The following is a 27,227-nucleotide window of genomic DNA, read 5'->3' as shown; positions in this document are numbered from 1 at the left end:
CAAACAGAGGGAAGAGCATGTAGGAGGCCCTGAGCCAAGATTGAATTTGGTAGGCTCAAGGAACAACCAGAAGGGCACTATGGCAGGAGGGGAGGTAGAGAGAGGGACCTAGGCTGGGTCACACGTGGCCTGGGAGCCATGGGCAGGAGTTTGGGATTTTTGTCCAAGGGGACTTGAAAGACAAGAGGTGTGATGTGTGTTTTCTTTTTCTTTTTTTTAAAGATTTTATTTATTTGACAGAGAGAGAGCACGCATGAGCAGGGGGAGCGGCAGGCAGAGGGAGAGGGAGAAGTAGGCTTGATCCCAGGACCCCGGGATTATGACCTGAGCCGAAGGCAAACACTTAACCAACTAAGCCACCCAGGCACACCTGTCATGTGTGTTTTCAAAAGCTCAGTCTGGGGGTGCCTGGGTGGCTCAGTTGGTTAAGCATCTGCCTTCACCTCGGGTTGTGATCCCAAGGTCCTGGGATCGAGCCCCATGTCTGGCTCCCTGCTCTGCGGGGAACCTGCTTCTCCCTTTCCCTCTGCCTGCTGCTCCCCCTGCTTATGCTTTTTCTCTGTGTCAAATAAATAAATAAAATCTTAAAAGAAAGAAAAGAAAAGCTCAGTCAGGGGGCTGGGTAGAGAACGGGTTGGGGGACAAGAGTGGAAATGAGAGCAGGGAAGAGGCTGTGTAGGGTTGGAGATGGTGGGTCCAGGACTGGTGGGGCTGGGGCTGAAGCAGGTCGATTCGGGATGCATCTTGAGAGTAGAATGGACAAGACAAGCAGAGGGAGGGTTTATGGGGCGAGGGAAGTGGAGGGGCCAAGGACACCTCCAAGGGCAAGACGGAGCCATCTCACTTTCGCTAAGACAGTGGTTCGCAGCTGGGGGGACTTTGCTCTGCAGTGATACATGGCTGTGGAGACATTTTTAGTTGTTGCGGCAGTGAGAAGTGGACAGGGAGAATTCCGAATGAGTTTAGTGCGTAGAGGTCTGCTGTGCCACTGAACACCCTACTGGACAGCCCCAACAACAAGTTATCTAGCCCCAAATCTGATAGATAACTAGCCCTGGATTTGGGGCTGAGAAACTGCTCCAAGGGCCTAAAGCTTCCCGCTCCCTGACAGGAGGACTGGGCTGTTAAGTCTGTGCTTGAGGCCAGAAACAATATAATCATAAAACAAGCATGGGTATGACGCTAGGCAGTACAGCAACTTGATGTAATTAAGTCCTCACGACACCCTAGAGGAAGGTATCCCTCAGGTAGTCCTGTCTTCTGGGTAAGGAAACTGAGGCTCAGAGAGGTTAAGTGACTCTTCTAAGAACACACAGCCGGTAAGCAGAACTGGAGCTCAAACCCAGGTCTGCTCCACTTGAAGTCTCTGTTTTTCCCTCTTGAGTCCCTGCCTGCCTTCTTACTGCCTCGCTGACCTCCCTTGCCTTCCCCTTCAGGCTACTTGCCCATCCAGGCTACTTGCCCACTCTTGTCTTGGCTCCAACTTGCCTACATAAGGCCCCGCTCCTTTCCTTCTCAGGCTAAGCCAGACGAGGCTGTCCCCGAAGAGCCCCCTCCTGCTGGCCGACTTCTTCAGCCTGTGCCCACGGGTTCGGAAGGTGGATCTCAGGTAGGCATCACCCTAGGACAACCGGCTCTAGCCTTGGAGGGTTGTGCCCTGTCTGGTGGGTGGGAGGGGGTCAGGTGGAGGTGGTAGGACCCAAGTCAGGGGCATGGCTTCTGCAGGAAGGGGCGCCTGCCCCCAGGGGCATCCCGAGGCTGTGGCCAAGGGCGGCTGACTCAGGTGCTGTCTGCTCCAGGTCCCTATGTCACGTGACCCTGCACTTCAGGTCGAGCGAGGAGCGGGAAGGCGAGTGCTGTGGGTAAGTCCCTGAAACCGTGCCCAGGCAGCTGGTAGGTACTGGGGACAAGTAGACCTGCCTCTTGGATGCCTAGAGCAGGGTGCAGCTTGCCTCCTATGGGCCATTTCCTTGAAAGGACCCAGCAGGGAGCTTTGTTTGCTTTGAAGAAGCAGAGGTCCAGAGGGGGCCGGGCTTTGGCAAAGGCACATAAGGAGGACCTGTCAGACTAGGCCAGAGCTCACGGGCCTGGTCCAAGGAAAAGGACTTCATAACAGGCCCACCGGGCTTTAATGCCAGCTCCACGGGGCCTGGCCCCTTGCACGAGCTCCTTACCCTCTGTGTTCCTCGGCTTCCACAGCAGAAAAGGGAGCCAGCATATCGCAGGCTGTTTGCAAGGATTAACCGAGACGATGCGTAAAGCAGGTCGCACTTCCAGACACGGGTGTCCCTGCCCGGCCGGCTCCCGGACCCGGGCTCCATGGCTGCCGGGTGACAGGGAGGAGGTAGTGCCCCAGAGGCAGGATAATGGGGCAGAGGGCAACCTTCGCCCTCGGAGATGATGTTTCTGGGAGCGGACGCCACTCGCTTGCCGAGAGGCCTCGGACCAGACCCTTCTCTCGTCGGCCTCAGCCTCCTCAGCTATGAAGTCACAATAAATAGGAGAATCAAGATATGTTGAATATCTGCAGGACGCCATTCTAGAGCCTTCTGCATGTGGTGTCCCATATGCCTCACGGCTGTGATCCCACAGCAGGAAGGGGGCCATCGGGACTCGAACCCATTCCACTGTGCTCCTCAGCCCAGGGCAGACTGACTTTTCCCCGTAAAGGTTAGATTGAAAGGAGTTTGGGGTTTGCAGGCCACACGATCTCTCTGACAGCCACCCGACCCCGCCATTGTGGCTTGAAAGCGGTGCAGACAGTAGGTAAAGTGATGCCCCCACACTCCCTGTGCTGGTAAGACACGTTTATGGACACAGAGACTGGCATTTCGTGTGTTGTGTGTGTGTCAGGAAGTCACCTTCTTTTGATTTTTTTTTCTCCACCATTTGAAAAATGGAAAAAATTATTCTTAGCTTGCAAAAACCAGGCAGCCCTGGGCCATAGTTTCCCACCTCCTGCCCGAGGCCAATGCTACCCCTGACTTCTAGAATGCCCGGATTGTTTCTAAGCCCACAGTTTCCAAAATGCAGGACAGAGACCAGGATGAGGGGATTTTCCAGGAGGTTGGGCACAAGTACGGTAGTACAACATCACCCGAGTCCCTTCGTGAGGTCATTATTCCCTTTTTGATTCTCAATCTGATTAAGGCGAAGAGGAAGTCTGGGTGGGGGGTTGGCATGACTTCAGCACGGTTCTAACACTTGCTGAGTCCCATTCTTAATCAAGTGGGAGAGCCGTCAGCCAGGACATTCTGGCTCAAATTTAAGGATGGTATTTGGCTCTCATTTCACGCGTCCTTATCCCTGCGGTCTGTTTGTGGCATCCATGCCCCTTTTCCAACTAAGCGAATGATATGAGGTTGCCTTTTGCAATAAATGCATCCAGTGAAAAGAATGAGCTGATTTAAAAATAGGAAGTAAATAATAGTATAATAAGGAATTTGGGAATGGGAGACAATCAGGAAGGAGAGGAACAGCAATTAAAAATTTGAGATACTGGGATGCCTGGGTGGCTCAGTGGGTTAAGCCGCTGCCTTCAGCTCAGGTCATGATCCCAGGGTCCTGGGATCGAGCCCCGCATCGGGTTCTCTGCTCAGCAGGGAGCCTGCTTCCCCCTCTCTCTCTACCTGCCTTTCTGCCTACTTGTGATCTCTCTTTCTGTCAAATAAATAAATAAACCTTTAAAAAAAATTCAAGATACTGATTTTAGGTACTTTCTGATTTTAAGATTCTTCTTCTTTTTCCCTGTTTTTTGGGGTTTTTCTTTGTTTTTTTTTTTTCTTTTTAGTTGTTAGCTGGTGATGATAGGTCCTTCTTTTACCTTATTGTGTAGTCTTTTTTTTTTTTTTTTTTTTTTTTGTGTATAGTCTTAATTTAGACCTTCCAAAGGCAGATTTACTGTTACTTCGTGTGTGGCTGTTTATTCATTTTTATTAGAGTAGAGGTGGCCTACAGCATTGTGTTAGTTACAGGTGTACAACCTAATGGTTGGACAGCTCTGTGCATTAGGCATTGTTCACCGTGATGGGGACAGTCACGGTCTGTCACTGTACAATGTTATTACAGTATCGTTGACTATATTCACTATGTTCTACTTTTCATCTTGTGCTTTACATCATCCCCTTGACTTATTTTATAACTGGAAGTTGGTATCTCTGAATCCCCTTCACCTCAATTCCAATGTCAAAGGCAAGAGCAGGCATCACCCTTCTTCTTTCCCTCCCCACCCCGCATGTCTGTTCATTAACATGACTCGCAGGGCTGGAGCTGTCCAACTTGAGCTTGAATCAACCACTGAGAGATCCTTGGCCCTACAGTTTCTGATTCAGTAGGTCTGGGCCCAGTTCTAGAATAGAATTTGCATCTGAAAGAGTTCCCAAGTGATGCGGGTGCGGCTGGGATCCCTGTCTGAGAACCACCTCCCCAGAAGGAGCCCCGGGGGTGCCAGGTGGCATCTGCTGTGCGGGAGGGGAAAGTGGTGGATGACAGAGTTCCAGAGAATCCAGCCTTGGCTGAGGTCCCATGGGAGCTGGAGGTCACACCCAGGACAAGCCAGGGCAGGCAGAGCAGGTTTGAGTGGCTCAGCGCCCCCCCACCCCGGGGCTTGCTGCCCCTCTTCCAGCAGGTTCACGGGCTGTGGCCTCAGTCAAGAGCACGTGGAGCCGCTGTGTTGGTTGCTGAGCAAATGTGAAGACCTCAACGAGTTGGAGTAAGTTGGGGCGTGGGAGGAGGGAGAGGAGCACGGGAGCACATGCCTGGGAGGCACCGGAGGGGGGTAGGTGTGTGTGCATGCATATGCGTGCGTGTGTGTGCAGGTCCTCGGCACCTGATGGGGGCAGTGCAGAGCTGTTGTGTCCCCGGGCAATCAGTCTGGGGTGCCGGCGCTGACGGTGCGGTGGGGGTGGGCATGGTGGTCTCCAGTCGCAGTGATGGGGACTGCGGAGAATGGTCTCTGGCTGAAGGGCACATCCAACTGCTGACCACCTCTTCTTCTTGCCTTTTGCAGCCTCTCAGCGAACATGCTGGGTGATGACGGGCTCAGGTGCCTCCTGGAATGTCTACCTCAGTTGCCTGTCTCTGGTTCGCTTGAGTAAGTGAAGAGCAGCCTGGGGGACAGCCAGGAGGAAGAGCCCCCGCCCCCACACTAGGCAGAGCCCCCACCAGACATCCAGGAGAGGCTGTGACTACAGCGTGGTGACCCAGGCTGACTTTGGGACGGGGAAGTGACTGTGGCTAAGCCGCTGACCCAGGGTCTCAGCTGTCCTGGCTTCTAGTCCCTCCTGTCCCTGAAGCCGCTCTGACTAAATCCACAGGACACAGATTTGGAGATGTCCCCACAGCAGGGAGGGTCCCTGGGAAGTCACCCATATTCTCAGCCGATCTCCCAGGTGATCTGGGAGACTAGCGACCAGAGTCCAGATACAGCGGGTTGCTAGGCAACTGAGCTTTGGACTCTGGGTGTCCCTGAGCCCCTGAGCTGTCAGCCTGGCCCCACCAAGCCTGTGTCAGCCCCAGTGGGTGCAGCTCCTGAGGACACAGGGCCGGGTGCCCATCCTGCCCGTGTGGGGAGAGTGCCCTCTGGCCTCGCTCTGGACCTCAGTGTCTGCTCTAGGAGAGTGGACGCTCGGACATTGAGGACTGTCCTCCTAGAGATGACAACTAGAGGAGAGGAGACAAGGGGGACTGGGCAGGGCTGCCCTGAGGTGCTGCCTCTACCCACCACTCATCCTGAACCTCATTTCTCTTCCAGCCTGAGTCACAACAGCATCTCCCTAGAAAGTGTCCTGGGCCTGGTGAAGATTCTCCCCTCCTGTCCACGCGTCCGGGAGGCCTCTGTGAAGTAAGACTTCGGTGCCACTGCTCACGGCGGGGAGAAGCAAGACTGCCGTGCTTAGCAGTCCTCTGTCTGTGTGACTTGGGGCAACTTGCAGCCCTCTCTGAGTCTCAGGGTTCCCTGAATGGAGGACCACGGTCTCCATCCTCTGAGGCCTGGGGACATGGGGACCAGGGAGGTCACTGAGTGGGAAAGGCCAGGATTCAGTGTCCTCACGGAATGGGTTGCGGGGTCTCCTGTGGCCTCGCCCTCTGGGGCTTCCACCCGCCCTTGTCCCTGTGGGCCCAGCCCCCGTCCCTCCTGCACCCCCTGGTGTCTAGGGTTCTGGAAGCTGGGCTTCCGGCTTCCCCACACCCTTCTCTCCACAGCCTGGGCTCTGAGCAGAGCTTCTGGATCCACTTCTCCAGACAGGAGGAGGCCGGGAAGACACTGAGGTAAGTCCTGGTCTGGGGTGTGGGGTCAAGGGGTGGGAGTGGGGAAGAGGAGGCTGACCCTGGGGCAGCTTCCATGCCTCCTTTTTCCTTCGGCCCTTTCCTCCTTTGGACACCCTGCTTCACGTTCACTGACTGGGTTTGCCGCCCCCAGATCTGCTCCCAACACCCCCATACCCCCAGTCCTTAGGCCGGCCTTCATGTTCAGGGGTGCCTCTTAGCCTTGGCCAAACTCTAAGCCTAGAGGCTTCTGAGTATCATGGTTAAGAGTTCAGAGTCAAGCCACTTGGGGGTAAATCCCAGCTCTACCATTTGCCCACTGTGTGACCTCAAACAAGTGACTTAACTTCTCTGTGTTTCAGTTCTTCATCTGTAAAAGGGTAATAATAGTTAAGACCTGGCCCTTAGTGTTATTACGAGGCTTAAAGGAGTTGATATGTACAAAGGGTCTGGCAAGGGCCTGGCTCACTTGAGCCCTGTGTCAGTTGCTGGGAGCCTGGGGTGCTCTCTCTCTCAGCCTAACCACCACCGCCTCAGGTCACTTCCTCTGTATGTCTTTCTTCCTCTGTGATCATCTTCCTCTGTGAACTGGGCCCCTACCTCTGGCCAGGCCTCCTCCAATCCCTTCACTTCACAGCACCCAGAGGGATCTTCCCAGCACACATGGGACAGTGTCACTCCAGCATGCTAAGCCCTCCCATGGCTCCCCATTGCCCCCAGGATCAGGTTCAAATTCCTTAGCTTGGTCTAGCTTGGTCTCTTCTCCCTCAGTCTGATCTGGGTGCCACTTCCCGTCATGGTCCTCCTCATCCCCCCAAAATTGTACACAGATACACCACACCACACCCCACCATGCACGTAACGCACACACTCCACATGCATGTACACAACTCACACACCATACAGACACACGCCACCCATACATGCCCACACATCCATGGAACACACACATACACACCCACAACATACCCATAACACACATGCACACACACATTCAGCCCAAGGGACCTTCACTCCTTACTCACTGAACACACACTGCCTGATGAAGCTTCCCTCCCACCAGGCACTCAGCCTGATGCTCTCTTCCATGTAGTTGCCAAGATAAACGTCTCCCAATCCTTTCCTACCCAGCTGAAATGTCAGCCTCGCGGACGTCCCCAGGCGTCCCCGTCCCAAGACCGTGACTGGCCCTGTGAGGCCCGTCTGCAGGCCACCCAGGGCCACAGTGCCAGGAGTGTGGGGCCCCAGCAGGAATCCCAGGCCTTGTCCCTCCCAGGGAGCCTGCAGTAAAGGGGTACGGGGGAGGAGGGCCACGGCGGAGGTTTGGGCCTGGGGTCAGGCCGACTTGGACTGAAACCGGATTCCGCCCGTAAATGACAATGTTGGAATTGCTGTGTATAAGGCAAGCTCCTCCAGTTACCCAGACGCTGGCCCAGGGCCTGGTAGCATGGAGTCCGGCCTCAACAAGGGACACACCTGCCCTTTCTTGGCAGTGGGCGGGGTGATCTCTCTCAAGAGATAGAAGCTCCCAGAGCGGGAGCTGCATCGTGGGCCTGTTCTCAGGCCCTGATTCCAAGCCTTTGTCCTCAGTGTGGGGCGCCCCGCCGGCCCTAGGGGAGATGGGAGGAGGCAGGAGAGCAGCCCCAGGAGGCCCAGCAGGCCTCACCTGGGCTCTGCCCCTTCCCCTCTGCCCGCAGGCTGAGCCAGTGCAACTTCGGGCCAGAGCATGTGTCCGGACTGGCCACCGGCCTGAACCAGGCCCTAAAGCTCACGGCTCTCACGTGAGTCGCCGGGCCCACCCACGGGAGTGGGGGAGGGGAGGGGGCTCCCGGTGAGAGCCACCCCGGAAACGGACCTCTGTCCGCAGGCTGACCCGGTGCTGCCTGGGCCTGGAGCAGCTGACGCGACTGCTGAGTCTGCTGAGGTGGCCGGTGGGGCTGTTCAGTCTCAGGTACGGTCTCGCTCAGGGCTCCGGAGAATGGGTCTCCCCCAGGATCGTGCCCCCAGCCACATCCCGTACCCAACCCTACCACCTGGACCCTGCCTTTAGCCCCAGAAACCCCCTCAGGCCCACGGAGAGGCCACCCTCCTTGAGGTGGGGCGTCTGCTTGGGCACTGAAGAAAAACAAGGAACCCGCAGAGGACACCCCGCTGAGGTCAGCAATAACATAACAGATACCGGGTGTGCCTGCTCACGGGGATCATTTTAAAACTTCCAGAAAAGGGTTGCAGAAGGGGAGGGGGAAGGGAGAACGGGGACACTGGGTGACAGGCATTAAGGAGGGCGTGGGATGGAATGAGCACTGGGTGTTCTAGGCCCCTGAAGAATCACTAAACTCTGTGTCTGAAACTGTAATACACTGTAAGTCAACTATCGCAAATTTAAATGACAAAGCAAATAAATAAATAGCAGAGAAATTTTTCAGAAAAGCAGAGAAGTTACCAACAGTAGAGAGACTGATGTAAAGACTCCTGTCCTGAGCCCCTGGGCTTGACGGCTGTTCGGGGTTCTTTATGCTTGTTTCATCTTTTCTTTTTTTTTTTTTTGGCTAAATTGTCCTCAAGTTATAGATCTCGTAAAACACGCCTCCTAAACATTTCACCACGAATTTTAAAAAACGAGGACATTTTGCACACAATCGCGGTTGAATGAAGATGCCCAGGAGAATCGGATCCAGTCCGATCTAAAAGGTCCCACTGTCCCCAAATGGGGCAGCTTGTACGTCGGACCCAGGATCCAGTCAAGAAGCACACTGGCGTGGAGTAGCGATGGCTTTTAGGACTCTTAAGTCCGTGTCACACACGCCCCCGCCCCACTTTCCTCTTTAACGTCACTGACCTGTGGACAGAAGCGCCCGCTGGGCCATGTCTACACTGGCTGGCTCTGTCTGGTAGCTTCCTCCTGACGTCACTGCGTTCATTCCTCTAAACCCCTGACTTTCCCGGAATGGAACTTAGACCCGAAGGCTCCATGAGACTCAGTTACATATCTGGGTCCCAAACCCTGAGTTCATGGCCGGGGCTCAGCACGTCTCAGCACAGCCAGTGACAAGGCCGGTGAGGTCTCGTGGCTGTCCCAGATGCCGTCCTCCTTCAATTGTGGTACAACAGACCTAACAAAATCTGTCCTCTTAACCGTCTTCAAGGCTGCAGTTCAGGAGTGTTAAATGCAGCCTCATCGTTCGACATCTACAGCTCTTTTCTTGGAAAACTGAAACTTCACCCCCATGACACACATCCCCGCTTCCCCTCCCCCAGCTCCCGGCAGCCACCATTCTCCTTCTGAATCCACGGTTCGGGCTGCTCTAGGGCCCCCGTCTAAGTGGGATCGGGCAGGATTTATCCTGTCTGTGACTGGCTTGTGTCACTCCGCATCATGGCCTCAGGGTTCATCCCCATTGAAGCAGGCATCAGAATTTCCTTCCTTTTCCAGCCTGACCGATGTTGCTTTGTAGGTAGACACCGCGTTCCGTTCATCCGTCCGTCTGTCTGTGGACCCTTGGGTGGTTCCTCCTTTTGGCTGTGGTTCTTTATGCTACTGCGACCGTGGTGTCCAGATACCTCTTTGTGTCTCTGCCTTCAGTTCTTGTGGGTATCTACCCAGCATTCCTGGCTCACCCAAAATAACGCTTTAAAATAAAACTTTTCGTACTCTAAAAATAATCCGTCCTCGTCGTAGAGATTTGTGGAAAATCCAGATGAACATAAGAAAATAGTACTTTGAAAAAGAAAAAAACTCAGCATAACTTCAAAAGCAGAAATATTTTAAACAACTCTCTTTTTTCCTGCTTCTAAATTAATGCACGCACATTGTAGAAAGTCCGGAAAAATATTGGAAACTAAGGAAGAAGGGAAGAAACCACTCGTGAGAATTCTACCATCTAAACAACTGTCGTTAACTTTTAATAGATTTTTCTTGAATCTCTGTCTCCCTATTTCTTTTCTTCAAAATATTTTGTTTATTGATTTGAGAGCAAGTAAGCAAGAGAGAGAGCACAAGTGGGGTACAGGGACAGGGAAGGTGAGAGAGACAAAGAGAAGCAGACTCCCCACTGAGCAGAGAACCCAACATGGGGCTCGATCTCAGGACCCTGGGATCATGACCTGAGCTGAAGGCAAACACTTAACTGACTGAGCCACCCAGGCGCCCCTGTTTCCCTGTTTCTATCCATGTTTTCTTCTCTTTCCATACATATTTTTTCCTTTTTTAAATACAAAATGGGGGGGACGCCTGGGTGGCTCAGTTGGTTAAACGGCTGCCTTCGGCTCAGGTCATGATCCCAGCGTCCTGGGATCAAGTCCCATATCAGGCTCCTTGCTCTGCAGGGAGCCTGCTTCTCCCTCTGCCACTCTGTCTGCCTGTGCTCACTCTCTCTCTCTCTCTCTCTGGCAAATAAATAAATAAAATCTTAAAAAAAAAAAAAAAAAATGGGGATGGGGCGCCTGGGTGGCTCAGTGGGTTAAAGCCTCTGCCTTCGGCTCGGGTCATGATCCCAGGGTCCTGGGATCGAGCCCCACATCGGGCTCTCTGCTCCGCAGGGAGCCTGCTTCCTCCTCTCTCTCTGCCTGCTTCTCTGCCTGCTTGTGATCTCTGTCTGTCGAATAAATAAATAAAATCTTTAAAAAAAAAAAAAAAATGGGGATGTTTTATATAGGATTGGATTTCCTTATCTTTGCCATGCAACACTATATGGACCTTTCCTTAAGTCTGAAACTGCTGTTTAAAAAAAAGAATATTTTCCGTTGGGATTGTTGCAGTAACTGTCAGAGCAAGGGTGTTGTTAGTTTCCTGTTTTATGCTTGTGCCCAGTTGTGTAATTTTACAGTTTTTAAATAAGCAAAGCCAAAAAGCGTCTGAGCCCCGCCCTTGCCCCCCCCCCCCCACCGCCCAGCTCACCCTGGGGGAGCTTCATCTCCTTCTGTTTCTGTAACAGGGTGGAGGAGCCGTGGGTCGGCACAGCTGGGGTGCTCGCCCTGCTAGAAATCTGCACCCAGGCCGCAGGCAACATCACTGAAATAAGGTGAGTGGAGGGAGAAGACCCTTCAGAATTCTTCATCTTTTCATGACTGTTGGGACTGTCCCTCACCTAGACGTCAGCCTCTGGCCTTGTGGGGTAATAGCTGTGTCACTAGCAAATTCTTTGGGTCTCCAAGATGGCAGGGGCTACACATATTTGTTGGGACTTGTGCAGTAATCAAGCCACAGGGCCAGAGAGAGGAAGGCAGCCACAGAATTAAGACAAAGAGCTGCTGGATCCCAGGTAGACACAGTTGCGCGTCCACACTGATTGTCTGGAAGTGGCCCCTGGATTACAGTCAGCATGCACTGTGGCTCTAGGACTAGAGGTGACAGAATGACATGGAGTAGCTAAGAGCAAAGGCTGTGGAGTCCCACTGACCTAGGTCCAGATGGCTCCTGGGTCTGGGAGCTCAGAGTCAGGAGACCGGCAGCCCCGGGTGGAGCTTAGCCTCCACGGGAAAGCTGCTGTGCACCTCGCGCTGGCTACCCGTTCTCTCCTCAGCATTTCGGAGACCCAGCAGCAGTTCTCTCTCCAGTTGGAGTTTCCCCGTCAGGAGAACCCAGAGGCTGTGGCCCTCAGGTAGGACCTAGTACCTGGGCCCCCAGGGGGTAGCTGGTGATGGGCCAGGGGTGGGGATAACTGTTGCTTCTGATCAGTGGGTCTCGTGCCTTGCTTAGAGTCCTTTGATATCCAGAGTGTCTACATGGCCAAAGAAGTCTGGCCCAGCCTGCCCAACCCCACCCCAAACCTCAGTCTCAGCTCTAGTCATCCCTACCACCTTTCAGTTCCCCTAACACCACCTTGCTCCCTTTGACCTCGGGGCCTTTGCACAGGCTGTCACTGGACCAGAATGTTCTCTCCTCTCCTGTCTTCTTCCTCCTTTACCTGGTTAGCTCTCCCTTATCCTTCAAGTCTCAGCTGAAATACCACCACCTCAGGAAAGTCCCTCTGAACCCCCAGACATAGTCAAGTTCTCCCATGATCCACCATTACAGATGCCTGGATTCACAGCATCCTAATCCATACAGCTCATTTTGGAAATTAAAATGTCACCCCTTTTGAATGAATGCAGCCCTGTCTATGTACATCCTGAGGATCAGACCACAGCTGGATATCAGCCCCAACTCACCTCCTTAGGTGGGTCCCCTTGTGCAGTGAACAACCTGCACAGCCATACCAGCTGCCTCATCTGGACTTCTCCTTCATAGCACTTGCCATAATTGAATAGAAAATTGTGGGACTTTATTTCATTCGTGTTTATTTACCCCCAAAGGTAAGCTCCTTCTAGACAATGACTGACTCCCCAGCAGTGACCCAGGTGTTCTGAAATTTCTGCCTCCCTATCTACCTCCAGGTTGGCTCACTGTGACCTTGGGACCCACCACAACCTTCTTGTCTGGCAGCTGATGGAGACATGTGCCAGGCTGCAGCAGCTCAGGTCAGAACCCCAAAATACCAGCTAGGTCCCTGAGTTCTCTGGTCACCCCCCAGTGCCCCAACCAGGCCACATGGGAGAAGTTGACCAATCCAGGATATGGTCAGCATGGGAATGAGCAGGGCCTGGAGTAACATTACTTTCTCTGGCCTTCTTGCTTCCCCAAGCAGGAGAGAATCACACTTGGCCAGTATGGGGGGAACCCCAGGGTGGCCTAGATGCCCCCACTGCGAGCTCTTGGGTGATTCTTTCCCCTCTCTTGGGCTTCCTGTCTGTGTATGCTGGATGATCCCTGAGGAGCATCCAACCTGAAATCCTCTGGAATGTGCTCTGGCCTTTGCAGCTTGTCCCAGGTGAACCTCTGTGACACCAGCTCCCTGCTGCTGCAAAGCCTCCTTCGGTCCCTCTCTGAGCTGAAGACATTCAGGTATGCAGAGATGTTCACTCGGAGGCTGTGCTCTGCCCCCACACTTCCTGCCCTCCCCACCCCAGGGGCTGGGACTCCTTGAGGCCAGGAAATGATGGCAGGATGTGTGGTCATCCACATTGCCACGTGGCAAGAGTGATTTCCTCTTCAATGCTTTATCTTTTTCCTTTTTTCCCTTTATTATTTGAAATAACTGCAAATGAACAGAAGACCTAGAAGCAGTTCCATATATCATTTTCCCAAATTCACCCCTTGTCAATATATTTTTTCGCCTTTGCTCTTTCTCTCTTCTTCCCTCCTTCCTCACCCCTCCCTTTTGTTCTCCTCCCTCCCTCTTTTTCTGAGCCATTTGAAAGTAGTTGCATAAACGTGCCCCTTCACCCTTTGCTATTTCAATGAATTGCCTAAGAACAAGAACATTCCCTCCTGTAATCCAGTAAACATATAAAATGCAGGAAATTTGACATCCGTGCACTATCGTTATCAAAACTACGGTTCATATTTCGATTTTGCCAACTGTCCCAGTCATGTTGTTTTCGCATTTTTTTCCCCAGTCCTGGATTCTGCCTAGGATCACGTGCTGCACTTAATTGTCATTTGCCTTTTGTGTCCAATTTGGAACGGTCCTCAGGCCCTCTTTGTCTTGCACGATATTGTCATGACATTTACATCTCAGTGATTTTGTTGGTGATTTTCCCTGTGTTTGGCTTCAGTGTTCCCTCATGTTGAGGTTTAGGTCCTGCCCCTGGGGCAGAAACTCACAGAGGTGGTGTTGTGTTCTGTATCGAAGCTTAATGATTCCGAGGTGGGGGAGATTTATGAAGGGAAGGAGGGCACCTTCGCCCCTGCCCCGCCGCTCCTCCTTGGCCTCTGCTAGCAACACTTAGAGCTTTCAAGGCCTTGAGTCCCTGCCTGACCTTCTGCCTTTGACCCCCACCAGGCTGACCTCCAGCTGTGTGAGCTCTGAGGGCCTGACCCACCTGACGTCTGGTCTGAGCCACTGCCACCACCTGGAGGAGCTGGAGTGAGTCGCAGAGTTGTGGGGGGGGGGGGAGGGGATCTGGGAAGGGATGGCCCAGACGAGCGCAGGGGTGGTGTGGAGAGCTGGGCCTTTGGTAAGGTGGGTGGTGAGACTTCGGCCTGTCTCTTGGCTCCCTGATGAAGCCCAGCAATCCTGGGTGTGGCCTGGGAAGGCTGAGCACTGTCTTCCCGGTCCCAGCTTACCACTGGCTCGGAGTGATCCAGGATGAGTAGCCATGTCTGTCTGTCTTTACATTTCACGTGAAATTTAAAATGGGGGTCATCACCCTTCTCTGCCGGGGCGTCTATGGGGTCAAAGGGATCACTGCACGTGTGTGTCCGTGTGTCCCCTGGCTCTGGCTTCCTCTTTCGCAGCCCTCAGTCGGGGCGTCCTTTCTCAGCTGGATCATCTGAGACAGCCAGAGGCCAATGGCCATGCCCCCTCCTCAGGGACCCCAAAGCCCAGCCCTTGAGCCAGCAGTGCCCTGGCGGGGCCTGAACAAAGAGGGTCGTCCGAGATCTGCAGACCCCGAGTTGCCCCCCACCCAGGGCACTAAGAGATGCCGGTGGCTAGTGAGACCGCTCAACTCCAGGAGCCAGGCAGGCTTGGCTGACACTTGCCTCGTACTTGGCCCCTCCAGCTTGTCCAACAACCCGTTTGTTGAGAAGGACACCGAAGTGTTGATGGAGGTCCTTGAGGGGATGTGCTGGCTGAAGAGGCTCGAGTAAGTGGTGGTAGTGGTGGTGATGGGGAGGGAGGAAGGTGGGGAGGAGCTGGGAGCCTAGGAACCTTTTCCTCTCTTGTAAACACAAGCTGTGACATCCCTGGATGGATACAGGTGAGCCAAATTACTCTCCCTTTTACTCCCTTACCTGGCTGAGTGCCGTCAAAATGCTTGATCCCTAGAAATAAGATCCTCAGTCATGCTGACCCAAGCCAGACACTGACTGGCTCATGCCACGGGAAATTAGAAGGCAGCTAACTTCAGGCATGGCTGTATCCAGGGGTTCTGTATTTGTTCTCTCTCTCCGCCCTGTCCCCACCCCTATCTTGACTTCATTCTCAGGCAGATGGTCTCTGTGAGTGGCAGGCTTCCTCTCTACCAGCTTCACAGAAAGGGAGCACCTTTCTCTCTGTAGTTATAGGCTCTAGATGATTCTCACTGGACCAGCTCAGGTCACATGCCCACCCCTAAGCCAAGCACTGGGGATCTAAGCATCCAGTCTTCCAGGTGGCCAGATCTGGGTCACATGCCCACCCAACTGCCTGGACTTGGGGGGCCGGTGGTGTTTCTGGATGCTATTGTCAGAAATGGGGGAAACAGACTGTGGGCAGGTAAGACGCACAGCTGTCCACCGCTCTTTGTTTACAATCATTTCCTTAGGAACTGGTGATGTTTTTACTCTCATCTATAATTTGGAAGTCACCGGGTTCCAATAAGAGCAGAGACAGTCCCAGTGTGAAGGACAGGTCCCCCCCTCCCAACTGTGCCCAGACTTATCAGTATCTAGACAGAACCTTTTACACGGTGTCTTCTACTGTTAATCTCTAAGTTTCTCTGATGACCAAAAATATACCCTGGTTATAGAAAGTTCCGTAATTACAGAAATATATAACAAAGGACACGAAATCCTCTGGCAGTGACACCCCCTGGGGAAACTGCTCTGAAGGAGCAGTGTGTGAATTTGCTTCCAGATTTTTTTCAACATATGTGTTGAATATGGTTTAAAAGTAGCCTTCTGACTTTTTGCCCAGTAACAGTGGAATTCTCCCACTTTGTCCCTTTCTGCTTGTCCTGGGGACCGGGGCGTGGATGGTATCAGAGAGACGTTTGACCAAAGGACCCACGTGTCTTTCTCCCAAGCTGTTTCTTTGTCCTCCCCCCATGTGCCTTCACCACTGCTCAGCCTTCCTTCCTTCTGGAAGCTTTTGTTGAATGGGGGCAGGGAGAGGGAGTATTGGAGGCCCAATGAGATCGTTGATTGGTTCATGCATGCATTTAACAGGTGTTTACCAGGGCCTGGGGCTGGAGGTACCACAGAGAACAGGACAGATGTGTGACCTGTCCCTGGTTTCCCAGGCAACTAGTGCCACTCTCTTTACCTCTCACCTGCTCGGCCATCCCAGCTCTAAAGGGGGCATAATGAAGAAAGGGGGTGGATTCCCCACTGTCCAGATGCCTCTGCCCGTTTCAGATCTGTCATTTCTGAGTGTTTCCTCCCTGCCACCAGCTGACCTCTTCCACCTGCCCCATTTGTGGCCGAATAGTCAGGGGTATGGCCCCTGGTTAGGAGCCATGCCACCTGGGTTCAACCCTTGTAGGGTGACTGCTGTCCTAGTTTCCCTGGGGCTGAGAGTCGCCCATCCTGGAGCCCCCCTCAATTCTAGGCAGACCAGGATGCCTCTGAATGTGTGAGCTTGGGCAAATTACTTCTCTGTGCTTTTCTCCCCATCTTAACTTTGGCAATAATAGCTGTACCTACCTCCTAGGGGTGTGGCAAGGATTAAATGAGATAATACATATGAAGTCCTTAGAGCCTGGCACAGAGTTCACACTCTGCAAGTACTGGCTCCTATTATTATTATTATTATTATTATTATTATTATTATTATTATTCCCCTCTCCTGCCCAGGGTGGGGGCCTGAAGGAGTGTGATCCCAGGGGTGACACATGCTTGGGGTTTTCAGGAACGGGAGTCCTATGGCCTTGGGTTCTGTTCCGTTGCTTCCACTTTCTGTGTGGCCTTTAATCAGCTCTCTAATAATGCTCTGAGCCTCAGTATGCCTCATCTGCAAAATGGGGATGAGAGAGTTCTACTTCTCAGGATGGCCCCAAGCTCAGTGCTCAGCCTCGAGTGTATGCCCGCTCTGGGGCCTCTAGGATGCCTGGTCAGCAGTCTGGGTCCCGTGTGATTTAGAACACAGACCTGCTGCCTGGGTGGCCTTCACTCATGCAGAGAAACGGCTTTTGGATGCCTCGCGCGGTTTTGTTTTATACAATATGTCTACTCCGTGTGGATGTAAGTGGCTATCTCGGAGGTCCCTGGGGATTGCTGAGCACCAAGGCCTGCAGACTGGATGGGGCCTTGGTCTCCACCGGGGGCGCAACCCCAGTGATGTCCTCCTCTGGCCTCCTCTCCTCCAGCCTCAGCCATCTGCCGCTGGGCAGCTCCGCCCTGGCCCTGCTCACCCAGGGACTAAGCCACATGAGCGTCCTGCAGAGCCTCCGGTGAGTGGCCCAGTGACCCCATGGGAATGAATGGGAGGACACACCCGGGGTCTGCGGGACTGCCTGCCCAGGGAAGCACTAGAGACATTTCCCTGAGGACCCTCCGTGACTCCCGTCCTGGGGACGTTGCTGCCCTCCCAGGTCAGTGCCCACCGCTCTTGGCTTCCGCTGCCACCAGCTCCCTCCTGCTATAGGAGTGACCGCAAGGGGCTGGGCCCGAATCCAGGAACAGCCCTAAATGTGCACCGTTCTCCCAGTGAGCTCGTTCACATTTCTGATTCCACGAGCTTGCGTTGCCTAGATTCTGCATTTCTAACAAGCTCCCAAGTAATACCAATCCTGGGAGTCGGTAATGATGATATATAGTCTCTGATCTGGTGACCTTGACATTCTCCCTGTGGGCCCCTGGCCACCTTGATTAACAGATATAACACATTCTTTTCATGGGATTTTGCAAAATAGAAAATGCGGTGACTACAGATAAACCCAAGAGACTTTGTGTCTCCCCGAGTCCCCTCCCCTTCGTGGCTGCCTAGAGTGCATGACAGACGAGGTCAGAGAGTTCTGGGAAGCGTATCAGATGGGACTAGGTCATTTCATCCAAAATTAATTCTCAGAAAGGCACTTCCCTAAAGTTTAATTTGTGAAAAGAAGGAAAACAAAACAACCTACAGATCCTTGACACAGGGCCAAGACAGTTTGCCTCCTGTGGTTTGTTGGGTTGGGGTTTTCGCCACTCATGGGGTCAGGGCAAGGTCAGGGTGCAGGAAAGGTCCATAAACTGGCTTTATGGAAAAGCCCAGTGTTTGTATCGCTTAGAACACCTGTGCCGGGGAGAAATGATTTGCCTGGATTACGGAGCCCCATGAAACTGGCCGTTAGCCAGGGTGGCCCGGGCGTTCCATGACATGGAGGCTGAGGCAGAGACTGGCCAGACGAAACAGTGTGGCTGTAGCTCCTGGGGCGGGGGAGCGGGGAGCTCTGGGCTTGCATTTCTGTTTTGCCTGGGAGTCACCAGCAGTGCGTGGCCAGTCATGGTTCCTCCCTGGGCTCAGTCTTCTCATCTGGACTCCGGGTACAGTCATCCCCACCTTAACCTGTCCCCCTCCCCACCCCTGAAGTTCAACATTTGGGCTCCTGGTGTGTCAAAGCTTTGCAAACTGTAGAGTTCCTAACCTAGCACCTTCAAAGGCCTGGGCCTCTGCTCCTGACCAAGGCCTCTGCTTCTCCAGGCTGAGCAGGAATGGTATTTGTGACGTCGGCGGCCTCCAGCTATTGGAGGCTCTCAGAGCTGCCAGCAGCTTGAAGGAGCTGTGGTGAGTTGCCTCTCTGTCCCCCAACCCAAGACAACTTGCGCAGGGCCAGATGGGAAAAGCAAGTGGATCCTCGATCGAGTTTGCTCTGCCCAGCCTCGTCCCCGTGCCTTCACCCACTTACCCCTTCATGACCCCAGGCCTAGACCATCAGGAAACCCCAAGATGGGATGTGAGAGTGTGGGCTGCAGCAAGAGGGATTCAGGTCAGACACCAGGGAGAACATCCTGTAAACAGAAGACATGAGCCCTCACCTCACACGGGCTGACGGGCCTGGCTCAGTGTGAGCCGGGGCCTCTCTCTAGACATCACTGCCTCTTCTGTGCTGGGAGGCGGGCTGTGGACAAAATGACCTGGGGGGCAGGTGGATGGTTCCAGTCCTCCTGTTCTTCTCTCCCCAAGCTTGAGCCACAACCAGATCGGAGACTTCGGTGCCCAGCACCTAGCTGCCATCCTCCCCGGGCTGCCCGAGCTCAGGAAGATAGAGTGAGTGGTCAGGCATCCTGACAGGGGCCCTCGGTAGCCACACCACGGGCGGGGGAGACCCTGGCCCCGGCTCAGGCTGACCTTCCCGCACCGTCCTCAGTGTTCAAGCGGTGGGACTGGGTTACGTGCAGGCCCCGCCAGCCGTGGGACCTTCAGCCAGCCCATGCCCTGCTCTGGTCCTTCCTGCCCCCTCGGGTGGAGAAGGTCTATGGCGGGGGTGCAGTCTCTCGGGGCCCCAGCAGGTGCGCTGGGGTGGGGGGACCTGGGTGTCCAAGGGTCTGATGTCCACCTGCCCTCAGCCTCTCAGGGAATGGCATTGGCCCAGCTGGGGGAGTGCTGTTGGTGGAGTCTCTTGCCCTCTGCGAGCACTTGGAGGAGCTAATGTAAGTGTGGGTCCCGCTGGCTGCCCTCTGCCCTTCGTATCCCCTAAGCCCTCCTGGCCTTTGTCCTCCCCCGGGGGCCCAGGGCAGCACGGGGTCTGGAGCCAGCCGGCCCAGTGCTCACCCTCATCCCTGTCCTCTTCCAGGCTGGGCTACAACGTCCTGGGGGATGTCACAGCCCTGAGGCTGGCACAGAGGCTGCCCCACCACCTGAGAGTCCTACAGTGAGTGTCCCTCCCGCCGGGGTCTTCTGCAGGGCTGGTCAGGAGGGGTTCGCAGGCAGCATTGGGGAATCAAGGCCTCCACTAACGGAACTGCCAGCCCTAGGTCAGGTCGTGGTTCGTGCTGGGACTGCCTGCCCCCCCCCCGCCCACTCCTCCCCTGCTTCTGGAGCCTGGGGCAGTGTGGTCAGGAGACCCAGCCTCGTTCTGGGTTGTGACCAGCCCCTTCTGGCCTGTGGGCCAAGCCGCTACCCCTTCTGAGTCTCGGTTTCCTTATGTGCAAAAGAAGTACCGTGGTCTGCACTCCGTGTGTCCCTGAGCCGGTCTCGGAGGGTGGGTGAGGCAGTGTCAGCAAAGGGCTGGGCCGCAGAAAAGCACCAGTTTCTGCCCCTGGCCTCGCCGAAGCCCCCAGCAGCCCCAGGGCCGGATTGCTAGCTGCTCCGTTTTCCAGGCAAGGGAAGCCAAGCCAAGAGAGCTTGCTTTACTGACACATGAAGGAGCCCGGCCTTGAACTTAGGATCTCACCCCCAAACGCTGGGGGCCCTTACCACCGCCCCCCCCCCCAGGGGTCTGTGTGGATGGGAGAGGGTTTGCGGTGACAGTGACCTGATGGTCTGATGGGGCGGCCTGAAACAATGCTGAGTGTGGGGGCTCTGGGAAGGCTCCTGAGCCCCACACCTGCCCGCCCTTCGCTCACCTTCTCCCCTTTCCCCAGCCTGCCCTCTAGCGGTGTGAGCCTAGAGGGCGCACTGCTCCTGAGCCAGGCCCTGGACGGACGCCCATATGTGGAAGAGATTAGGTGAGTGCGGGCCATGGAGTGTGGGCAGAGGAACAGCCAGGGCAGGTCTCGGGGCTCCTCTCACTGGTGTCTCCCTATCTCACAGCTTGGCAGTGAACAGTCTGGCTACAGGGGTCCCACATTTCCATCAGGGGCTCCCCCTGCTCAGGCAGATCGAGTGAGTAGCCTCTCCTGACCACCTGGGGAGCTGGGGTTGGCGGGGAGGGAGGCAGCGTCTGGCACCTGGGAAGGCCTTTGAAGTGACAAGAGACCTCAAGTATAAGCAAGCCTGGGGCAAAAAGGGGCACCTTCCTAAGTCTCCCCCCACGCCCACCCCGGGCCACTCCTCTGCCTCGGGCTCTGACCGCACGGTGGGCAGAGAGGCAGGCTGGCTGGAGATGCCCCCGACTCAGACACCCTTCAGCCTGTCCTCTTGTTTGTCCCCAGCCTGGTTTCCTGTGAGATTGACAACCATGCTGCCAAGCCCCTTGCTGCCAGCCTCGTGCTCTGCCCCGCGCTGGAAGAAGTCCTGTGAGTGCTTGGAACAAGCCCAAGCGGGAAAGGGCGGGTGTCTGGGGGGTTGGCCTGACTGCCCACCATCTTCCGGCCTAAAGCTGGTTGCCTTCCTCCCCGACCGGTCCTCCGTCTGTAAATGGGGAAGGTCATTCTTCCTTAAGCCTCCTCTTGAAGAAGTTTGAACATTGTGGCCGTGAGTGATGTTGGGCAAATCCATTTAGCCTCTCCTGCCTGTTTCCCCCACTGTGGGCTGGAGCAGGGCAGGCAGGGAGGTAGACTAGTGGGTCTCTGAAAGCTCTTTGCCCCTGACCTTCCCTTTGGAAGGTGGCTGGGTAGATCACCTCATCTGGTTTATGGAACCTCGATTTATAAACCTCTTGCTCGTGGTGAAGCATGGCTGAACCAGCATGCTCCCCACCGGCCCACTGGCCATGCCCACCCCCCTCCTGGCAATCAGATGTGCTCTGGCCTTGGGCAGCCACAGGGGCCAATCACACTGAGGACTAGCCTGGGACCCTGACCACGCGATGGAAGAAAACACTGTTTCCTAGGGTACAGGACACAGGGGATTCCAAGAGGATATTAGGTTTGCGTCTTAAAGGGTTTTTTTTTTTTACATTTTTTATTTACATTTAATTAATGAACATATAATGAATTATTGGTTTCAAAGGTTCAGTTTTATACCCACTGCTCATCACATCACGTGCCCTCCTTAAAACCCATCACCCAGTTCCCTCCACCTCCTTCCCCTCCAGAAACCCTGTTTGTTTCCTGTGATTAAGAGTCTCTTATGGTTTGTCCATCTTGAAGGTTTTAATCCTTCCCAATATATGACACCAAAGAGAAAGTTTCCAGATCCTGCTAAGGCATCTTTAACACCTAACACTGGTGATTCTCCTGATTTATTTTTTACTTGATAAGCCAAGAAATAGTGTATATGACCATGAAGCAGATAATTATTTCATACCAAAGATAAATCAGAGATTAGCCAGTGCAACCTAATTGCTGTGGTCTTGAAATATTACCAGCCAGAGCGTGCTTGAATTTTTTCTGCTTACGTTTTTCTTCGTGATTCTCCCTTTGTAACCAGCAGGGGGCAGGCCACAGGCTCAGCATCTTTGGAAAGACTTCGGTTCCAGCTAGAAATTATTACTATTGTCTGTGCTGTATTTATCGTTGTAACTGCCTTCTGTTTAGGATTGTCCACGCAGGTTTCCCATTGATAGTAGTGATTAGTATTACCTAAGATTAATCTCTTAAAGTGAAAAAAAAAAGCAGAGGGGAGGACCGCTTTAAAGAAAATGGAGTGCGTGGATAGGGCAAAAGCGATGATGAAGGCACATACATGGTAGAAGTTTGGATCAGGACGTTGTTGCTGCAGACCATGTGCTCCGAATTCTCTGGACAGCCAGCTCTCAAGCTGTCTGGGTTCTTGATAGATGACCGGCGCAACAACGGGGTTGGGGAGAGGAAGGGACTTACCTCCACCCTGAAAAGTCTTCCGGGAGGGCGCACAAGCACCCTGTCAAGTGGCCTTTCTCGCACCTGCGTGGCAACCTCCTTGGCCCCCAGCCCTCCGCACCTGCCACCTTGTCTCTACTCCTTGACCTCACTGTTTTCCTGCCACTGACCTTAGGACTCCTCCCCTGCAGGCTGTCCTGGAATCTGCTTGGGGACGAGGCGGCTGCAGAGCTGGCCCGGGTCTTGCCGAGGTTGAGCAGGCTGAAGAAAATGGAGTATGAGGGGCACATCCTGGGAAACCAGAACTGGGGGAGCATGCCAAGGGGAACCCCCGTCCTTGGGAAATCCAAGAGGCCACTGCCTGCCACAGAGCCCTCACTGAGTTGCACATTCTGGTCCAAGCTCCTCTCAACCTTAGCTCTCCCTGGGCCCCGGCCTTCAGCCTTCCTGCTGTACTGTGTTGGGTTCTGCAAGCATCTTGGCCTGGGGGCGGGGCATAGAGGGAAGCCCATCCCCCCCCACTTAAGCCATTTCTCTTTCCCCTTTCTCTGCTACCTATTGGAAAGCTTGGAGAAGAACCAGATCACGGCTTGTGGAGCCTGGCTCCTGGTCGAAGGGCTGGCACAAGGGTCTGGCATCCAAGTCATCCGGTAAAAAGGGCTCACGTTGGGGGGATGATGGGTGGGAGGCCACACCAACCTCTATAATGTAAGGGGATTCCCTGTACAAAGAGGCAAGATCTGGCTTGGGGATTATCAGAGGAGACTTGGATCTCCCCACCAAGAATTTGGCAGCACACACAGACCTGGATCAAATCCCAGCTCTGCCATTTGCCAATTATGGAACTTTGTGTCAGCAACTCAACCTCTCTTGACCTCAATTTCCTCATGTGTAAAATGGGCTCAATGATAGTATCTACCTCAGGACGTTGCTGCGAGGACTAAACAGTTGTACAAAGCACTGAGCACAATGCCTAGCACATAGTAAGCACTTAAAATGGTAGAATCAGAGCCACCACTTATGGCCGTATAGGTTGTGCACTGCACAAGGGCACTGCCTCTACAGGACACCATTCATAGATTGGTATGTTGGATTTCTAGTAAATGGTAGTGAAGTGGCTTGTTCAATAGAAATGAATATTTCATGACAAATTCAAATGATGGAAGTAAAGTGTCATGAAGAAGGGGAGTTTTTCCTTATTTGCACAAACATGTCATATGAGTATGGTCCTGGCTGGGATCATGAGCTCCTAGGGATGAAGACTGAGTGGGAGAAGTCAGGAGGTGGGTGTGGAGGATACCCATCTCCCTAGGGTAGCCATGCTGGTCTAACCTGCCAGGTAGCTCTGGGCATGGCTCTTCCCCGTCTTGGGCCTGGGTCTCCCCATCTGTAGGGGATGGAGACAAGAGGATGAGCATGCCACTCCTGGTGCTCAGTGCCTGTCTCTGTGCCCTGCAGCCTCTGGAACAACCCCATCTCCCCCGACATGGCCCAGCACCTGCAGAGTAAGGAGCCCAGGCTGGACTTCGCTTTCTTTGACAAGCAGCTGCAGCCGCCTCGGGGTAGTTGATGGCCCCCCTCAAGATCCTTTGAATTCAGCCAAGTGAAGCCAACTTCCACTCACCAGGACAGTGGGCTCAGGAAAAGAGCCTCAGCTGGGGGCCCCTGTGTGCTGCCCCAGAAGGGAGGGGCACATTGGTCTTGCTACGGTCTTCAGGAAGGGACCAGGAGCCTTGTGTGGCCAAAAGACTAACCCGTGTTGCATGTGACATGCATGACCAGTCAGAGACATGTCACACAATGAAAGTGTCATGATGTGATGTGTGACACAGAAGATCACATGTGGCAGAATTCTATGTGACATTACATGGAACTCGCAGCCTGGCCTGTGGGTCAGTGGGATAGGTCCTGGCACCACCACGTGGCAGCACACATGGTCCGTGGTTCGCATATGACATGTGACAGATGCTCATATCATAGGACTTGTGGTTGGCCAGATACCCTCAGGCTGGTAGAAAATCTAATTTATTACTTTTTAAAACCAAGTATATATTTATACGTTGCACTTTCAAAGCAGCTAAGCCGGGGAATGTTCTCCACCCAGAAATGGGATGGGGAGAGTGTCCAAGCACTGACTAGCCCAGTGGCCTGAGGGCCAAGCCCTAGACTCGGCTATGAGGCTTTGGGATGAGGCCCGTCTTGCCTCAAGCCTTAGTCTTCCCATTTGTAAATGGGACGACTCCCTCCTCTTAAACCCCAACTTCCAAAGACTTTGGGCCCAGATCTAGGGACGGTCCTCAGGAACGGATGGACCCAGTCTGACCCATGTGCCGGAAGAAGCCATGTCTAAGGATGTGGGGGTAGGCACTACTGGGATAAACAGACAAGGCCACTGGGTTCAGACACTACCTCAGCAGGATCCGGGTGAGCTCCCAGGGGCTGCACGTGCTACCTAACATTATTTCCAGAAAGGCCCAAGGATGGCCATGCCACACTTGAAGCCAAATTTGACCAATAAATGTGGATGGTGTCCCAGCCTCTACCCTGAGTCTGATGTGTGCTGCTAACTCACCAAGGTCTGGAGTGGTTCACCCCCTGCCCCAGGGCCCGGAGAGCAAGACAGACCACAGAGAGGTGAACTGAGAGCAACACTGGCCCAGGAGTCAGAAGACATGGGGTCAAGTCCAGACTCTGTCTCTGCTTGGTCACGGGCTCGTGGGCAAGCTGCCTACCCACTCTGGAATCAGCGGTACCGTGAGAGTATTACAGAAGCTCAGAGTGTTAGAACGGTCCTTTGTTTGACTTGCATGCTATTTAAACTCTTTTCTGAATCAGTGGTCAGTATTTAAAAGTGGGAGCTTTTACATGGAAATCCAGATTTTCAGCTTTCAGTTAAGCGTTAGTCCCCACATTCCCACTCAAGGGAAATTGGTGGAGTCATTTGACCGTACCCTTTAGGTATGGCACACATCTCTGTTTGCCACAGTCCTCACCACTCCCCAGTGTGTCCCCTTCTCCCTTTTGCTGCTTGCTGGGTCCTACTGAGGGCCTGGACTCTCGGCCCTGGAGGGGGCCGCTGATGGGTAGTATGTAAAAAAACATGGCCTAGGAAGTCAGATGGGCATGGAGTGGACTGTGACTTGACTCCTTGCTGCTCTTCAAAAACAAACTATTTCTGGACATGAGTTAGTAATCCCCCCTGGTCCCCAGGACTTTTGGAGCCATCCAGGAAGCATGGTGTACAAAGTTTCTGGTAGGCAGCAAGTACTGGTTACATGCTAGTTTCCTTCCCCTTTTAGGGTTGAATATCATATGAGGTGAAGAGATGCTTGAAATGACAAGAGAACAGCACCCACTCCCTGTCACCGGCCTGTGGGCTGAACAGGTTGATGGCTGGAGAAGCTTTCTTCCAGCGCCGCACCCCGTTGTGAAAAGCACGCAGGCGGGGGTGCAGTTACCGCCTACCACCACTAGAGGGCAGGTTGGCCCACTAGTGATTTCCTGAGATGGCTTTCTTGGCCATTGAGCCCAGAATGAGGTTAGAGTGATGCCAGGAGAGGCTCCCACCTGGCCTAGGAGCCTGGGATTTTCTGGCTGCTGGTGGCTTACCTGGGCGGCTCAGCCGTGACCTTTGCCGCCCTCCACGTTGTCTCTGGTCCCCCGGCAAGCATGAGGAGAAAGTCCTCCGGCCAAGTGCCAAGCACCCACACCCCTCAGGAGGACACGCTTATCGGGCCCGGGTCAGGGCACACCTGGCTCCGGATGGTGTCATCCGCCTGGTTGTGGGGGAGGGGAGGGTCAGGCAGAGGTTCTAGCAAGTGTGCCCGGAAAACTCGAGCCCCAGATTCTGTCTTGCCTCCCCCAGGAAAAGACACCAAGGTGACCGTGGGCCCTCGGGGTGCCCCTTCCTACCCAGGGGGCCCTGTGCTGTCTTCTCTCTTTCCCCAACACTGGAGTAGGAGTCCCTCCATGCCTGAAGATGACTTGCCCAGGGACATCATGGCTGAGGGAGGAACAGAGCACCGCCGAAGCTCTAGGCCAGATGAAATGCACACCGGGAGGGCCTGGAGCTCAGGGACACTCTCCATTTGCTGTTTATTTGTTTTACTTGTCCCTCCTCTCCCCTTCCGCTCTGCCCAGGTTCTAAAACCCCAAGAAACTTTCAGCAGCTGCCCTGAGATTAACAGTCCCTTCGGCACGGCAGACTCGGCTGGCCAAGCCCACTCACCTTGCCCATTTCATTCATCTTTGTCTTCTGCCACCTGCTTGCTGGGAGGCCTGGACTGCCTTTCTCCCTAGCAAAGATGAGGTCCAGTCTCCCCACCTCCTTCCTCTGAAGATTAAGCTGTTTAAATATCTACACAAAACCAACACAATTCAAAGAAAAGTAAGGCTGCAGCCAAGTGAGCAGTGAAATGGAAAGGGAGCCCCCAGGTTCCCAACAAGAATGTTCTCCCCTGGAATGTGATTGGGCTAGGAGGCGTCCATGTCTGTCTGCAAGGCTGGGAGAAGCCCATTTTGTGACTTTGTCACTTGGCCTCTGTCCTTTCTGTTGGGGGTCACCGTCTCCCTTCTTGTCCCCACAGGCCTCAGATCCTCCCAAACTGCCCCTTCGGTCCTGTCCCCAAACACACCCATCTGAAATCCACGGCCCAGGCCAATACTTCTAGAA

At 54.0% G+C, this 27,227-nt stretch overlaps 1 protein-coding gene across 1 annotated transcript in view; it reads left to right on the top strand.

Annotated features, from left to right (window-relative positions):
* NLRC5 (NLR family CARD domain containing 5) overlaps positions 1-25,097 on the top strand; it is an 83,967-nt gene extending 58,870 nt beyond the window's left edge. The window contains exons 25-49 of the mRNA XM_080828032.1: positions 1,520-1,609; positions 1,800-1,862; positions 4,625-4,711; positions 5,009-5,092; positions 5,753-5,842; positions 6,205-6,270; positions 7,965-8,048; positions 8,135-8,218; positions 11,202-11,288; positions 11,790-11,867; positions 12,643-12,726; positions 13,067-13,150; positions 14,091-14,174; positions 14,812-14,895; positions 17,317-17,400; positions 18,633-18,716; positions 19,116-19,199; positions 19,499-19,582; positions 19,726-19,803; positions 20,516-20,599; positions 20,685-20,756; positions 21,026-21,109; positions 22,747-22,830; positions 23,122-23,205; positions 24,014-25,097. Coding sequence (XP_080684158.1) covers positions 1,520-1,609; positions 1,800-1,862; positions 4,625-4,711; positions 5,009-5,092; positions 5,753-5,842; positions 6,205-6,270; positions 7,965-8,048; positions 8,135-8,218; positions 11,202-11,288; positions 11,790-11,867; positions 12,643-12,726; positions 13,067-13,150; positions 14,091-14,174; positions 14,812-14,895; positions 17,317-17,400; positions 18,633-18,716; positions 19,116-19,199; positions 19,499-19,582; positions 19,726-19,803; positions 20,516-20,599; positions 20,685-20,756; positions 21,026-21,109; positions 22,747-22,830; positions 23,122-23,205; positions 24,014-24,125 — 2,083 coding nt within the window. The 3' untranslated portion in view covers positions 24,126-25,097. The remainder of the gene's footprint in view (positions 1-1,519; positions 1,610-1,799; positions 1,863-4,624; positions 4,712-5,008; positions 5,093-5,752; positions 5,843-6,204; positions 6,271-7,964; positions 8,049-8,134; positions 8,219-11,201; positions 11,289-11,789; positions 11,868-12,642; positions 12,727-13,066; positions 13,151-14,090; positions 14,175-14,811; positions 14,896-17,316; positions 17,401-18,632; positions 18,717-19,115; positions 19,200-19,498; positions 19,583-19,725; positions 19,804-20,515; positions 20,600-20,684; positions 20,757-21,025; positions 21,110-22,746; positions 22,831-23,121; positions 23,206-24,013) is intronic.
* The last annotated feature ends 2,130 nt before the right edge of the window (positions 25,098-27,227 follow it).

Source organism: Martes martes (assembly GCF_963455335.1).
Source record: "Martes martes genome assembly, chromosome: 17".
Classification (NCBI taxonomy): Eukaryota; Metazoa; Chordata; class Mammalia; order Carnivora; family Mustelidae; genus Martes; species Martes martes.
Note: the sequence above shows the minus strand (reverse complement) of the source record. Positions and strands in the feature narration are given on the sequence as shown.